We start from the raw sequence: 16627 nt of genomic DNA, 5'->3' as shown, positions 1-16627 counted from the left end.
TCTGTGTACTGAACTCATCATCTTATCATGTTTATTCGTTTAAAATTAAAGTCAAGCACACACACAAAAAAGGTGCAACCGCTTTAAAATAGATGCACACAACTGAAAGGCCTGGAATGAGTTTCAGAGAAGAAATAAATGATTTGGACAGCCCCACCACTCCAAAACAGCTCACCAAACAATATTTTATGAAAAGGCCACTTTTCCTGACCTTCCCCCCACCCCCATGAACTGACTTATATTAGCTCTCAATGTACTCTGCATCCTGGAATATCATGACGTTGCGTCCACTTTTTCTTTTACTTCAGACATTTTTGTACATGTAAAGAGTCCTGGAATATGTAGGGAACCTGGCATCTTCAGGGGATCTGCCTTTCCAACTGGCATGACCCAGGAGAACAGTGAACCATATTCGGTTTAATAAGTGCCTATCTGCTCAAGGCCAATTCCATCCAAGCCGAGACCATCCACTGTTAGCAACAATGAGGCATCTCAGAGAGGCATCACATTATTCACAAGTTGTTGTACTGACAGAGAACCTTGGCTATGCCAACATTTTGTGTTAACGGCAGCAGTCCTCATAGTCCATTGCAGTGCTCCGCTGGGCTTTGACGAAGGTGAAGAGCAGGGCAGGGCAGTCTCGCAGAAAGCATTCTTCAACTTTTCTCACACAAACCATTTCTCTGGTCAGTTTGTCACACAGGTAGCGGCTTCAATTTCCCTTTAAAAGGTATGGGAAAGGGGGTGGGAAAGGGGGGAAGACACATAATGAACACCTGGTGTGCATCTTCAGCAGCTACTGAAAAGAATGTCCATGTTAAGTTTATTACATGAACGTCATCCCATACAACTTTTATTTGTGCAGAATTTCAAACACTTAGCTGAGAACCGATCTATTATTGGCTTACCTTTAAAAAGTAAAGTAGTTTAAGAGTTGTGTACTGAAAAGTGGCATGTGAATATATCTCTAAATGATGGTGTGATGGCTCGAAGCAGCAGTCAGAAGAAGAAAAGCCTCACTGTAGAGTGTTAATTCCTCACAGAGCCTGAGTGTGGGAGTGACAGGCTGGGAGTGGGTGAAGGGAGGAAAGGAGTCAGCGTTTTTTACAGGAATGCAAGGAGTTGAACTCTGAGATCCAGTGTGATGAGAGGCACATAGTGTCTGCAAATAGTCCAGTGGTGTTGGCAAGAGAAGAGTATTTGGGGAGGGGTGGGGAGACCATATTCTAGCCATGGAGAGGTATTATCTTCTAGGGAGAGAAGAATTCCTAGCCCAGGTTCTAACATCAGAGCTAGTTCATCCTCTGGACAGAGTGGGTAGAACTGAGAGAACTGAATCGTGACATAGAAGTGATGCACATCCATGGATTTGCCCTCTCTGGGGCACTTACCCTGGCAGAGGGGCAGAAATGCCTGTGGGCAGCCACTGCTGTGATTCACAATGCCTGTACACAGTGCCCAGTGCTGTATCAGCATTCCCGCAATGCTGCTAGCCTTGTCAGTGTGGTGGAGGTGTGGCGAGGGCATTCCCAGGGTGGAGCTACAGTTTGTCAGCTTCCACCCTGGGTTTGTGGCAGTTGTATTGTGACCTGTATTCTTGGACTTATGTCACCTTTTGAGTGGCATAAATCCATTGAGCCCAAAAGAGCCCTTTTGGCAGTGGGGGTGGGGGGTGTTGTTCTTTACCTTCCTGCGTCACCAAAAATTCCTCTTGGAGGCAGCAGGGTGGAGTGGCCAAGGCGCCACATCTCACTGCTAAGGGCTGTGAGAGTTTGTGACTACTCTCAAGTCATAAAATTGTAGAATCATGGAGTTGGAAGAGACCACAAGGGACATCCAGTTCAATCCCTGGTCATCCAGGAACTTTTTTAAAAAAACTCCCATCCATCATGCAATGTGTTTTATAAAATTCTATTGTATTTGTTGATTTTTGTTTTGAAAAATCTCTAATATGGTTATCTGAGGTGAAACGGAGTGACAGCGGGGGGGGGGGGGGGGGGGTGTCATCTCAGTTCCCTAAGATGGTTCAGCTATACAATCATGTTAAAGAGATACAAGGTGGGACAATCTGGAGGAAACCCCAGAAGGTTTTTACTTTTGTGAACAAACTGAATGCTCAGATATGCTATGCTCTGAAGTAAACTCAATTATTTAATATGAAGAAAAGTCCAATAAGTCCAATAAGTCCAATAATCTCACTGTACCATGGATCCTGCAGAGAAATGGTTTCACAAGACTGAAATTTTTGTATGCAAAATACAAAAGGCAGATGTAGAAGCAGAAAAAAATCAACAACCAGCTGTGGAGGCATCTCTAGATTAGGATCTTAAGTAGAGAAAATAATTTTGCTAAGAATTCTGTGTTAATTCTGTACGCAAAATAAATGTCTTCAGTCAAACAAAATTTGTGTAAGTGTGTTTCAATCTGTTTATTCTCAAGTTTCTGATTTTTCCTCACCCCAATTGTCTTGCACATAAAATGGAACAATTAATTTTAATTCTGCACTCTCATTAGAAATGCTCTTCTAAAGGTAGACAATGTTTGAATCTACCAAATAATCTCCCAGGACATATTGTGACTGATCTAAGGTTAATGTTACTTACAAAACACAACTGACTTTCTGAAGAAACTACAGTTCATTTACCGCCTTCCCAAGGCTTAACTTCTTAACTGCCATGGATGCTAAGAGATCATGTATCCACATTTCCCAAAAAAACGGGCTACCAGACACCAACAGCATTATTCCAGTTAATGCCACTGCAAACCTGGCTCTCAGACTTTGCTTAACTATTATAAAACGGCTATCACATTTCAAAACAACAGAGCCCCCAGGGGATGGGGCGGTTTATAAATCGAAACAATAAATAAATAAATAAACTACTTTACACTTGATAAATAGTTTACAGATTCACAGCAATGGACAGCTAATTTTCATGGCTGACAGAGCAACACTTTCTCAGCTCCTGTCCATTAACTCCTGCCTGCACCAAAGGTTTACTGGTAACATTTTTGACATCTGAACACATTGGAAAGAAGCTCTCTTTTATTGGGCTATTTTCACTCAAACTTCAACCATTCCATAAAGTAAGCACATTTCCTGAACACCACTGTGAAACAATGCAATAGACATTGACTGCCAAACATACTTGTCTGCCTACCAACTGGAACATATCAACCAATCCATAGTATACAATCAGGCACTGCATGAGAAACATTTTTGTTCTGATTCGCTGAGGTAGGGTGCTTGATGATTTCAAACAAAGCAGATTTGTAAAGCAAGACTAGAACCCAGAGCCAACACACTGCAAGACAGAGATAGAACAGGTTAATGGCAAAATACCATTTTCACCTACAGCTCCCAACTTAAACCACTGCAGTGCATTATCCAGGGCAACTAGCTTTAATTAGAGGTCCTTGCTCCTGAACTGGCATGTCTCCCTCAAAGGGTGACAATCTCTCACCAACAGAGACCCAGGAACAAACCTAGATTCCAAACATGTCCTCATATATACTCAGGCAATATTGCTACAGGACCTTTTAATATTAGATTATCTACTTGCACAACATCCAATTTAATTGTACACTATCATGTCCCAAACTTCTTTTCTGCTGTCTACTTGGACAAATGCATCAGTGCGAAAAAATCAGTAAATATTGAACATTAAAAAAAATGACAACAGCAGAGGAGCATTTTAATTCCCCTGGCTATACTATCAGAAAATATGAACATCACTATACTACAAAACAAAACAAAAAAATCCAAAAGGAATGTAGTGTAAAAATGCTCAATTAGAAGTAATCAAAAATTAAACACTACAAATGATTGTAGCTTAAACAGATACTTGGTTTTCCTCAACCACCACAACCTTTAATAGCTCTACAGGTCCCAACTTTTGAAATTGTAATTGGCTGTTCTTAAAATTTTTAACCAGGTCATGACCTAGTTTCAATATGTTAATTTTCACTTAAATTATCTGCCTATCTATTCAAACCTCCATCCTTTGTATTTGTAAAAACTATTCTGTTAATGAGGACTCATACCTTACCTTTCTACAACTACTCCCCTACATTAGATTTAAACCTGAAAGGTTTACACTAAACTCTAATTCTGCCCTATAATCTGCCCTCTAAAATTTGCCTGTACAGTTTTCTATCACAATTCCAGGACCAAACCAAGACATAATATTAATTTGTCTGTCTGCTTGTTTATACAGTGGTTTTTTGTTGCTGTGTTGGGTTTCCTTGGGTGGAAAAGCTAGGTATAAACACTTTTAGAAGTGTTTTGAACTTTAAATCTATGAACACTTTTTAAAGTGTTTTATGCTTAAGTTTTTAAAAGGACAAGGTTCTCAGCCTGAACACTTGGCAACAGAGTATTATAAAAACTTCTGTGAGATTCCAAGTAGCCCCTTTGTAGCAAATGGGCCACCCTCACAAATTTCCATCCTGATTGGCTGCTTCTGGCAGGCCAGTCAGAAGAAAGCAAGACAGGGCTGGAAGAGGGAGACTAATGATGTTAGGAGGGCAGGAAGTGAGCTGAGGAGCATGAACTAGAAAAGGAGAGTGGGAGATGATGGAGAGGCTGGCAAAAGAGAGGTGAGATAGCCAGGATAATGGCTTCAGGATGGACAAGAGGCAGCTGGAGCACTGCCAGGGAAGCGATTTCTTGAGACTGCACAGGATGCCCTAGGGGTCTCCCTCTGGACTGGCCAGCAGGGTTCTCCCTCCCAGGTTCCTCTTTGGCCAAAGTTTGCAATGCTTTGCTTTAATTTCAGGAAGCCCCCTAGGGCCGTGGTGGTGAACCTTTGGCACTCCAGATGCTGGAAGGGGCTGATGGGAATTGTAGTCCATAACATCTGGAGTGCCAAAGGTTCACCACCACGGCCCTAGGGGGCTTCCTGAAATTAAAGCAAAGCATTGCAAACTTTGGCCAAAGAGGAACCTGGGAGGGAGAACCCTGCTGGCCAGTCCAGAGGGAGACCCCTAGTCTGAGGCCAGTTGAACCATAACACACTTATTGAATACCAGGAATGAAATCCTTTTTAAAAAAAATCCAAACCAAATGTCATCAGTGAGCAAGTTGACTATATTTCTCAAAACCAAGGGAAAATAGGACTGGCCAATCAGTTTGTTAAATTTTGGTTCTGACGTTAAAGAATATGGCATCAAATATGTGCAGTTTATCTCCCATCACACATGGCTCCATGATGAAAGAAAAAAAGATGGTGGCTGTGTTCTTTGAAACAGGTGAAGCAAACTTAAATACTGGGACTTCTGGAATACTTGCAAAAGGTATTCTTCCAGTTAATTTGGTGAATATTTATCTAGGGACACTAAGGATTTATTGAAGACTAGCGGGGTCCGGCCACGCGTTGCTGTGGCAATTGTCCTTCTCATCACAGTCCGCAACCCACACAGATGTCCATGCAGGTCCAATGATCCCCAGCATAGCCTTTTGGGAGCAGCAGTGGCGTAGTGGTTAAGAGCAGGTGCACTCTGATCTGGAAGAACCGGGTTTGATTCCCAGCTCTGCAGCTTGAGTTGTGGAGGCTTATCTGGGGAATTCAGATTAGCCTGTGCACTCCCACACACACCAGCTGTGTGACCTTGGGCTAGTCACAGCTTTTCGGAGCTCTCTCAGCCCCACCCACCTCACAGGGTGTTTGTTGTGAGGGGTGAAGGGCAAGGAGGTTGTAAGCCCCTTTGAGTCTCCTACAGGAGAGAAAGGGGGGATATAAATCCAAACTCCTCCTCCTCCTCCTCCTCCTCCTCCTCCTCCTCCTCTTCTTCTTCTTTTGGGGTGATCAAATGGAATCCCTCTTTCCCTTTTCAATTCACATTATTATATGGTGCTGTCTTGGTTTTTAATATAAGGTAACCCTTTCCATTCCACAACGGAACTGACCAGAGTGCGAATCCCGCTGTCCATGAGGCTGGTTGACACGCACAGTCCTGGCTTGGGTAAGAGCGCAAGGGAATCTGAGCAAGGGAGAGGCTATCCCCAATCAGGCAGCATGGAGGCAGCAGATGGTGAGGGCGCTACCAGATAGAGAGCTGCCAGCTCCCCTGGGTTTCTAAGAGGCCACACGGTCTGGCAAAGAAGAAGCTAGCCAGTAGTATTGGTTTGCCCCCACCCCGCAGATTTTCTTAGAAGAAAAAGGCAAACTCCAGCTTGCTTTTAGTAAAAGAGAGCTGTGGCGAATATGGGTGAGGAAGTGGGTAAGTGGTGGTTGGATGTGAGGGAGGGCAGAGTGAGGTGTGTGAGGATGAGCTGGATGTGTATGAGAGTATGTGTGTTGTGTGGTAGTAGTGGGTGAGGCACAGAGAGTGAGTTACCTGCATGTGTGTGTAGGGGGGGAACCCCACCTGACGTCTCACACGGCAAAGTGTGTATGTGTTTCACTTCCACTTGTATTACCTACCAGTATTATCTATTTACTGTTTTCACTGCTCATCTCTGGCCATCTCTGTGAACAATCTAAGGGCATACCAAGCCCTCAGGCCACAGACAGGCTGCACGAACATTCTAAGGGTGACAGTTAAACAGAGCCAGCTTCATGTCCTGGTACGCCAGGAAAAAGATGTTTTACCTGGCTCAGGTATGGACTTTTGGTGATTTGAAGGTCCAATTACCTGTCCGCAACAGGGAGGGACGGCATGTGAAAATTTGGGGGTGATCCGTCCAGCCGTTTCGGATTTAGGGCATTACCAACAAACAAATGGTTAGCTTTTTATATATATAGATAAACTTATGTAGCAGTTAAGTCAATTTACCAAAATTTGATCTGCAGCATTTAAAAAAGAAGCTAGAAGGTAAGCCAATTTCTATTTTCTTGCAGCTGCTAAGAAATTAGTCTCTTACACTTTTATTTCATCACAATCAGGTCCTTATATTTCAATATATTTAGATCAGAAGAGTTTATTTTGTAATCTGCCATAAGATCTAGTTTGATATTAAGAGATCTAAAATTTTTAAAGACTATTGTTGGATGATGGAAAATGTCTCTCTCATAACATATCTAATTCTCAGTCTGTCTACATTTAAATCCAAAGACTGCAGCCTTGAACAGACAAGGCAGATCTTTCTGGACACCTGAAAATATTCCAGGTTCACATTGGAGTTAAACTGGGGTTAAAATTCCCCCACATAATAAAAGCAGCATCTGTAGCTTTAAGGAATGAGTGCTGTCAATTCCCATTCTTTGCAAGGACAGGTGGATGGCAGGGAAACAAGTAAGCAGGGAAACGGGAGAGGCTCTGGAAGCTGCCCTGGAAGGGAAATAGGAAATAGTGGTGGAGGGGAAAACGAGAAGCCCCGTGCAAATCTTTGCAGGCCTCCCACATGCTTCTTGTATTTTGCTAGATCTGCTTTTTAAATCAAAGTTTCATTAAAAAGTGGCAAAAGGATTTAAATCTCCAGACCACATTACAATTGTGGGACTTGTTGTTTACGAAAGATTCCACCTTTTTGGAAAAACTGATTATTGTTGCCAGCGAGTATGGTGTAATGGTTAGTGGCTGACTAGGATCTGGGAAACCCATTGTCAAATATTCACACTCCCAAAGAAACTTGGGCCAGTTACATACTTTCAGATAAATCAGTTTGGGTTCCCACTGGAAAACATGGTGGGATATCAGTTAAGTAATTTTAAAAAAATCTGAGAGAAAACATCAGAATGGTTAACCAGTGGTACTTTTCTCCACATATATATACCAAGCTGGGTAGTTGCCAGTGGTTGCCCTTGTGCCAGTAGCATAGCTGACACAGGGACTTCCGGGGACAAACGCCCCAGGCATCCCCATGGGAGTCACGTGGGGTGTGTGGCTGGGCCTCGGCACAACATGTGCATGTCACACCGAGGCCCAGCCATGCCCCTCCTCCTTTCTGAAAATGGCTGGGCCTCAGTGCAACGTGTGCGTGCTGTCCAGTCGGCTGGCCTCCAGCCATGGGCTGTCTCTCTGAAGAGCATGTTCACAGCCCACCAGTCATGGGATTCCTTCCCACCTCGTCCCACCAGGCCTGACTGTCATATGAGGTAAATGGGATGTGCAAGGGGGCGTGGTGCACGGAGGTGGCCTGTGGGGGGCGTGGCGTGCAGCATGGTGGGTTGCTGGGATGTGGTGCAGGGAGAGGAAAATTTGGAGTCCACCCCAGCCTCCAAATGGTCCAGTTATGCCACTGCCTCGTGCCCACAGATCCTTCAGAAACCAGGACAGAGTCTGGGAACTTCATCTGAACTCTAACACAACACGCCACTGCCATGATCTCCCATATCCAGGAACAGCAGGCCGCAGTTGTGGGTTTGAGCCCCAAGTACAGATTGCATTTATTGTTTGTTGAAACCATTTTTATATCCCCCATTTATACCCACACTGTCCTTCAAGACATGTTGTAAGAAATACATTTTGTGTCTCATTGAAACATGAGGCACAGAGTTTTCCTGTATAGCTTTGCATGGGCTCAGGTTCTTGTTTAAACAGTATTTCAATCTGGCCACATCAGCCTGGTGTGCTGTGTGAACACTGCTACTTTGTACATGTTGCTACATAATTTAAACAAGATGCTGAACCTGTTGCCAACAACATGTTCAAACTGGACTTAAACAAACCCTGCAAAATTTATGGAGTACTTAAGAACTGCAGGTCTGGTACCAGCTACAGAGAAAAATGAGAACTTTTTAATGTGTTAGAATTAGGCAATAGTATATAGTGGTAGTCCTCTAGGTATAGTGATAAGTGGATGTTTATAAGAATCACACTAGCACAATAAATGCACTGTGCACTTTATATTGAGGTTTCTGTATCAATGGGATATATGTTTTGGAACTTTTCCACTCTTACCTGACGTTTGGAGTCTTGACCGGAGTGAACTTGATCGCCCTGTCCATGGAGAAGACTGTGATCGAATGCAGGGTTGTACTGAGACTGACAAGTCTGTCTACAAAAAAAAAAATATCCATAGGAAACAGGGACTAAGAAAAATAATGAGTTGCCACAGAAGAATTTGATAACAGAAGAATTTGATAACAGGAAGAGAACAATCAGCACAGTTCAGGAAGTCAGAATCACAGTCATGGAATCATAAGAGTTGGAAGGGGCCATACAGGCCATCTAGCCCAATCCCCTAAACAATTCAGGATCCACCTAGAGCAGGGGTTTCCAACTCTGGCCCTCCAGATGTTCATGGACTACAATTCCCATCAGCCCTTGCCAGCATGGCCAATGCTTGGCAGGGGCTAATGGGAATCATCCATGAACATCTGGAAGCCCAGAGATGGACACCCCAGGCCCAGAGTATACCTAACATGTCCAGCCACTCCTTGAAAACTACCAGAGAGAAAGAGCTCGCCACCTTCCTAGGCAGTCAATTTCACTGCTCACTATAAAATTTTTCTCATATGTCCACCTAGTACCTTTCCTCTCGTAATTTATATCCATTATCACAAGCTGCTGCCAACAGAAATATCTCCCTGCCCTCCTTTAAGTGACAGCCCTCTGAATACTTAAAGAGCAAATTCATGGGTCCCCTCAACCTCCTCTTTTCCAGACCAAACATTTCCAACCCCCCCAGCTTGTCTTTGTATGGCTTAGTCTCCAGGTCCCTAAAGAAGCATCCCAAGAGAAAGTGGTTGAAGCCTGTAATTAATCGATTCTGATGTCAAGAAACATGCCTATCCTGTTTTAAGTCTGCAGTAACGCTCAAAAGTTCCATTCAGGTTGCCATATCGCTGGCCCAGATAAGAGTGGGGATCAGCATACAGATGTCTCACTTTAGGGACAGATGGGGCCCTGCATGTGAAGATCAGGCCCCTGAAACAGAGAACTGAATGAAAGCTTGGCTCAAGTAACCTGGTCCTTGGGAGTTTTGAGTAGAATAAGAATAGCCAGTGTGGCAGGCCAAAGGGAGCTGCAATAAAATCCCAAATGAGACTTCAAAGTTTATTATTTAATGTTTCATATTTAAGCTCCTGGCACCAGAAACCAAGGAACAGCTGGAAGCCTAAGGCTCCGGGGTGTGAGAGGGAGAGGCATGCAAAGAGAAGGAAGAACTGGGTGTGGTGAAACCTTCTCCCTTCCCTTGTGAGGCTCCAAGCCTGCATTCAGCCGTTCAAGCTTCCTGCAGGGGCAACTACTTCTGAATATAACTCCCCTCACAGAGCCTGTCCTGCCATTACTCTAAGTTGTTGGGGAAAGTGAAAGGCCCAGGCAGGCAAGTTCTATTCAGAACTTGCTGCCACTCTCCATGAGGGCAACATTTACAAAAGGTGCATCTAGTGATAAGGTGGGGGTGGAAGGGAGTTTCTCTTGCAGTGCTGAAGTGATGAACAAACAGTTCCTTCCAGATGAACTGATTCTACAGAAGAAAGGAGCACGTCTCTTGCTGCTGCTTGCAGCTAGGAGTGATCTAGATCCACACACAATACTGGCAATGACAGGGATCACTGTCTTCCAAGCAAGATGTTTCTTGCCAAGGACTATTTTAGCTTCCCAGTCAGCCCATGCTGAACTGCACCTCCCAGCATGCTTCGCACACCACACCATTTGGGGGTCATAAACAAAACATTCTAGGATTTGTACAAGGAAAAAAACTGAATTGGTCAAAGCCTCCTTTGGCAGGTGTTTTGCAGGGCACTGCTCTTTGTGACTGGTCCAAAAAGGGAACCCTAAGAGATATGACTCAGAAGGAAGCAAGTCTTGTCATGCTTTGCCAGGCCCAGAAGAGCTTTCAGGTAGAGACAGACCTGCAGATCTTCCTTCTGTTTTCTGCTTCTTCTGTGCATACAGAATAAAAACCCTTCAAAATTTAGTACTTTCTCCCATCCAAGTACTAACCAGGCCCGACCCTGCTTAGCTTCCAAGATCAGACGAGATTGGGAGTGTTCAGGGTGGTATGGCCGTAGGCCTGTCCAAAAATTAAAAAATATTGGTTATCTATACATACAGAAATTGAAAAAATATTGAAGTTTAAATTAAAAAAATCCTCCATAACTTACTTGTTGGGACCTAGTATGCTGGAGAAACATATAAGGAAATCTCAAAAACATTTACTATTCCATCTCATTCTTGCAGCACGTCTAATTTTGGCTAAATTATGGCGCACAGATATGATACCTTCTGTGGAAGATTGGTACAAAAAAGTACAACAACTATTTTAGACAAGGGTTTTCACCAATCAAGGTTTCTCCCAGTGGAATCATACTTAGAGATCTGGCAGCCTTGGATATCACATTTGAAGGAAAATTTTGAAGTTGTTTTTCGTCCAACTGATTACTAATGGAAAATGGTTTATCTTTAACATTAATAGTAGAATTATCACGGAATTAGTCTATAATTTTCTTTTTTCCCCAGTATTAGTCTGACTGAACATGAAAACTGAACAATGGTTCAGAGGATAATAATCAGCTAGAAATGTTACAATATATATCAAATAACTGATGTCTTTTGAAGAAGTCGACCTTTAAATAGTTAGACACTAGAATTAACTTATTCTATTAACTTATGCTTTCTGTTGATGCTGTTATGTATGTTTATTAACCAATAATAAAAATAAATGTGCAAAAAATTTTTTAGTACTTTGACTGGGAGAGGCTTTCAGGAGCCAGCAGGTGAACTCCCTCTACCACACAGGCTGATAAAGGAAGGTGAGGATCTGGGCCTTTTCTCACAGACATTAAGCTACAGTCCCTCTTTTTAAAAAAACAAAGATTTTTTAAGGTAGTGGCAAGCAAACAGCCACCTGTCGGGTCCAAGACAGCCAGGCTGTGGAACACACAGCTGGGCTTGGTGAAATGCCAGGATCTGCAGAGTCGGTCCGTGACGCAGCAGTCTGGAGGCTCAGGGCACTGCAGGATCCCATTAACCAAAGAAGCTGCAAGTGGGCTGCTGGCCGGGACACAATAAGGAGGACAGCTGGCTCCTGACATTTTCAACAAGGAAACTACCGCTGATGGAAAAAGCTGGTGCCTACAGAGACACACCCCTCAGCAAAAGTAAAACTAAGATCAAAGCAGGGAATCAAAGCAAAGGAGCTTTCTTTCAAGCAAAGGGCACTGAGGAAGGGCTACTAAGAAACACACCTTTTGTTCTGACCCATTATGATGAAAGTCTGCTCAGCAGACTGGCTTCCTGTTCTTGCATCACCCATTTAATACATTTTCTTGCATCAACCATTTTAGTCCATTTTCTGTTCAGGGCATAGTTCTACAAATAGTCTTGCACTGCTAAATGTGAAACTAGGGAAAGTCCAGAGAAGACCGACCTCGGTGTGGGGTGAAGGCAAGAGTAACAGTTACCTCCAAGTGCTCCTGACTGGACCAAGAGCCTGATTCTGATCTCCGAGTACCATGGCCCAGCTCTACCGAGCGAACACGCTCAGCAAACTTGAGGGAACAGAGTGTCTCGCTTGTGTTCTTCTCAACAGGAGATACCTGAAACAAGGGGGGGGGGGGCACACCAAAATCATTACTTATTTATTTAAAGCAACTTGATGCCACCTTTCCCCAATGTGGAAACAATCAAAACATCACTAAGTTAAAATATACACACACCAATTAAACACAACAATTTACATGTAAAAGAGAAGAAGGGTCAGCAGGAGAATGACAAACAAATCAGAACATTTTCACCTGCTCAAGGAAAACAATGATGGGGACCGGCAAATATCCCTGGAGACAGAATAGCATCAACTGGGGGGCTGTGACCAAGAAGACCCCGTCTCAGGTTGGCCCCTACCCAGCCTCAGATGGCAGCATTTGCAGCAGGGGCCCTGAGGATGACCACATTGTTACCATTAATTAAAAAGGGTTGACACTTAAGTATGAGGTGTTCAAATTTATGGGGGAGGGGTTTGGTGCTAATTCTTGTGATGGAGGAACAAGTGGAGAATTTACTCCCTTGGGTTGAGAAATCTTTAATGAGTTGAAAGTGTTGGAAGAGAAGGACTTTATGCTGTTTCCTGCCTCAACCTACAGAGGGGTTTATTTTACTAGATAGCCAGTGACTAGATAAGGACCTAGGAATTGTCACCTTTACTCTATCATGCTGGTTCTATCCCTTTGATATTAGACTGATACTCTAAGGGACTTCCTTCCTTCTGGCTTCTTCTGGAGACCTCTCCATCTAACTTTCACCATGCCTAGAGGGTGGATGGGTGCTCCATGCATCCATCACTATCCAGCTAGATTAGGATAGATTAGTAAACCTATCTACCTACCTTTCTATCCAGAATGGAGTTCACTAATAAATACTCCTTTTATTAGAACAGAAACTACAACTGACTCCAACTTTCTTTTGTGTAAGCTTGTACGCACATGGGATCCTTCATGCGCACGCACACGAGGGAAGGCTTCTGCTGTGCTCTCAGCCTCTTGTGCACTCTGCTAAATACGAACAGGAATAAACTCCATTACCAGGAGTCACTATCCCAACAGAAAGGAAGAAACAAACTTTGCCTTAAAATTTTCATCGCTGTATAAACTGCACCAGAGCAGTCGGATAGCATGTGGGTTGCATCTTTCCTTTCAAAAAAGATATTTTCTCTTGCAACGAAGTAAAAGATCTGTTGTGCAAAGTTAACAGGCTGCATGATATTGGTGCTGGGATGACACGGAGAAATCACACCATCAACAAGCACAGTAGAACATTTCTAAATTACAAGCCACAAGAATTGGGAGAGGAGGGTCTCTCAACGTTTACTTCCTGTCTCCCTCGACCTTTCAATCTCTCTCTCTCTTCCTCCCTTCTTTCAGTCCCTCTTTCTTCTCTCCTCCTCCTCTTTCTTGCCCAACCATCTGCCAGCTTCCCCTAATCTGGCTGAAGTGGTAGCAGCCATGTGTGACGAATGCATTTAGCCTGCATTCAGATTACAGGGTGGACCCGCCCCTGAAAGAGTTAAGCCCTGGCCAGCCCTGATTGGCCAGAGAAAATATGCAGATGCTATATAAACTGTCAGCGAGAGTGCTGAGGGGTTCTTCTTCTTTTTGAGTCGTTTGACTTTTTGGCTCTGTGTGAGCTGGTGTGCCCTCGGGTACTTTTTGGTGACAGAGTGAGGAGAATCCGACCAGATCTCTCACTGCTGTGGTATTAGCTGAGGAAGCTATTAGAACAACTAAAAACCCTGGGTTTGGAGGCGAGTGTCCGCCCTCAGGTGTTTTGTTTGTGAGGGAAACCTCTAAAGTCTGTAGGTGTGTCCTCCAATACAGTGAACATCAGTTTTTGGGAGGCCCAAATCCTGTGGCAGAGAAGCCAAGTTTTAGGATTGTGGGAGAGGGAGGCTGTATGCCTGAATCCCACAGGGCGAAGACTGGGTGTTTTATTTTGTGGGGAGGAACAGCGGACTGAAAACGTTATTTTTGAAGAGAGTGTAAAACCTCTAAAGTAACATCTTTGTTGAAACATCTTACTCTGAAACCGCTAAGCTTAAGCAAACTTTCTCTGCAACCAACACGCTTGTTTCCTCTCCAGTTTACCTGAGAAGCCTTTGTAAAGCCAGCAATAAAAGTTTCAGTTTTTGTTCAACTTTTAAAACCGTTCCAGTCTTTATTAATTTTTTTCTGTCTGTGTCTGTGTGTTCCCCAAACAAAAGAGTGGTGGCCGTTAAAAATCAGTTTGAGTGGGCTATAAAATTAAATTTATATTTTGGTGGCAGCGAAAAGCAGAATATACAAGCGCCTTCTGTTATACCATGGCAGCTGAGGCTCTTACTTCTCCCCTTGCCAGTCTGCCCTCCCTCCCTCCCCCTCCCCACAGGTTGCCACTGCCACCGCCACCACCTGGGCAGCCCTGATAAAGAAAGGCTTCATTTTCAGTCAGCCTCTCTTTCAGCGCCTGTAACTGAGAGGCAACTGAGTGGAACTTTTCAGTTATTTTCAGATCACGGACCTTGCACTCTTCCTTCCCCTCCCCCCCCCCCCCCCCGTTCAGCTTCTAACTTCCTCCCACAAGTGCTGAAGTCTGCCAGGGGTCCCCAGGTACCCTTCCTCTGAGGCAAGGGGCAGCAGCAGCACCCACAGGCCCCTTTTCTGCTCCCCTCCAGTGACACTGCTACCTCTGCTTATCTGGCTCAGGTGATGGCCCTTGCCCTTCCATCTCCCATGCATGCACTGTATGGGTGGTGTCATAGTTAAGAGTGGTGGACTCTTATCTGGACAACCAGATTTGTTTCCTCACTCCTCTTTGCTGGGTAACCTTGGGCCAGCCACATTTCTCTCAGCCCCACCCACCTCACAAGGTGCCTGCTGTGGAGACAGGAAGGAAAAGGAGTTTGTAAGCCCCTTTGAGGCTCCAAGTCCTGACAAAAAAGAAAAGTAGGATATACATCCAAACTCTTCTTCTCCCCCCACATTAAAAAAAAACTTTTAATATTTTTCTGCAAATCTGGGACACGGCCCCCACACTGTTGTGGGAAAATCTGCCTTCACATGCTGCAATCCACAGATTTAGTAGTTGTATATTACACTTATAGACCAGCAGTACAAAATGTATCATAGGAAAAATATTTACAAAAAAACACTGCATGCAAATATTTTAAAAAACAGATACGTTTCACTGAGTCAAAACTGAAACATGATAGACTCTGATGCCTGCCAGAATATCCACAGATGGAGCTACGTTGACAATCAGATATATTAATTCAGATAGTGCAGATAAGGAAGAGCTATGTCAGTGGCTACAGACAGCATTAGTTGGTTCCTGTGAGACTCTTGGCACGGCTGCAACAGGAACAGAACAACTCAGGAAAGTTTTATATCATTTTGAGTACAAAACATTGCACTTTTGAAGGCCCAGAAAATGTGGCAAAGCACTCACTGCTTTGAAGAAGGATGTGGCAATCATGGATTTCCTACAGGTTATTCAGAAGAACCCCAGATCAACCAAAGGGTAGCAGAAGAGTGTAGCACTTTGGATCAAAAAGTTGTTAGTGTGAAGCATCCAAGGAATAAGGTATCCACTACTTCTCCTGGTTCTTAGTTCTATAATTTATTCTGTATCATTTGCAAGAGATCATAGTCCACATGGCCCAGCACTTACGTGGACCATCATGAGTGTCTTGCTTTCACCAGAGAGAGAGTCCTGCAGGAGATAAGTCAGTTTGGAGTTGCGGAATGGTATGTAGCCTTGGCGAGAACGCAGGGCATGGATCACGTCTCCCAGTGCCAGGAGCGACTTGTTGATGTACTGAGCCTCACGCAGCCTACTCCCTTCAGCACCAGATTTACCCACCCGCTCCGAACCTGCCAGGTCTACCAAATTCAGCTTTCCTAGAAGAGAACAAAATATCACTGAGAACAGAGAGGCAAGGCAGTTTGTTGGAGCTACAATAACTACAGTTCCTCTAGAGCCAGAGTGGTGTAGTGGTTAAGAGCAGATGCACTCTAATCTGGAGAACCAGGTTTGATTCCCCACTCTGCACTTAAGCAGCGAGGGTTTATCTGGTGAACCAGATTAGCCTGTGCACTCCACATGGCAGCTGGGTGACCTTGGGCAAGTCACAGTTCTTCAGAGCTCTCTCAGCCGCTCTATCACGGGCTGACCACAAAGGAGGCACAAGGCATGGTGTAGTGAATACTCACAGCTTTACTTGATAGGCAAAGAAACTCACAGCTTTACTTGATACAAGTTAGGCAAA

At 44.1% G+C, this 16627-nt stretch overlaps 1 protein-coding gene across 1 annotated transcript in view; it reads right to left on the bottom strand.

Moving 5' to 3' along the window:
* Positions 1 to 16627, bottom strand: part of KIFC3 (kinesin family member C3) — a 71699-nt gene continuing 55072 nt past the window's right edge. The window contains exons 15-18 of the mRNA XM_048509215.1: positions 16030 to 16259; positions 12294 to 12428; positions 8842 to 8938; positions 1 to 721 (exon numbers count right to left, since the gene is read on the bottom strand). Of these exons, the coding sequence (XP_048365172.1) occupies positions 696 to 721; positions 8842 to 8938; positions 12294 to 12428; positions 16030 to 16259 (488 nt within the window). The 3' untranslated portion in view covers positions 1 to 695. The remainder of the gene's footprint in view (positions 722 to 8841; positions 8939 to 12293; positions 12429 to 16029; positions 16260 to 16627) is intronic.

The sequence above is a fragment of the Sphaerodactylus townsendi genome, linkage group LG10, assembly GCF_021028975.2.
Source record: "Sphaerodactylus townsendi isolate TG3544 linkage group LG10, MPM_Stown_v2.3, whole genome shotgun sequence".
Lineage (NCBI taxonomy): Eukaryota > Metazoa > Chordata > Lepidosauria > Squamata > Sphaerodactylidae > Sphaerodactylus > Sphaerodactylus townsendi.
Note: the sequence above shows the minus strand (reverse complement) of the source record. Positions and strands in the feature narration are given on the sequence as shown.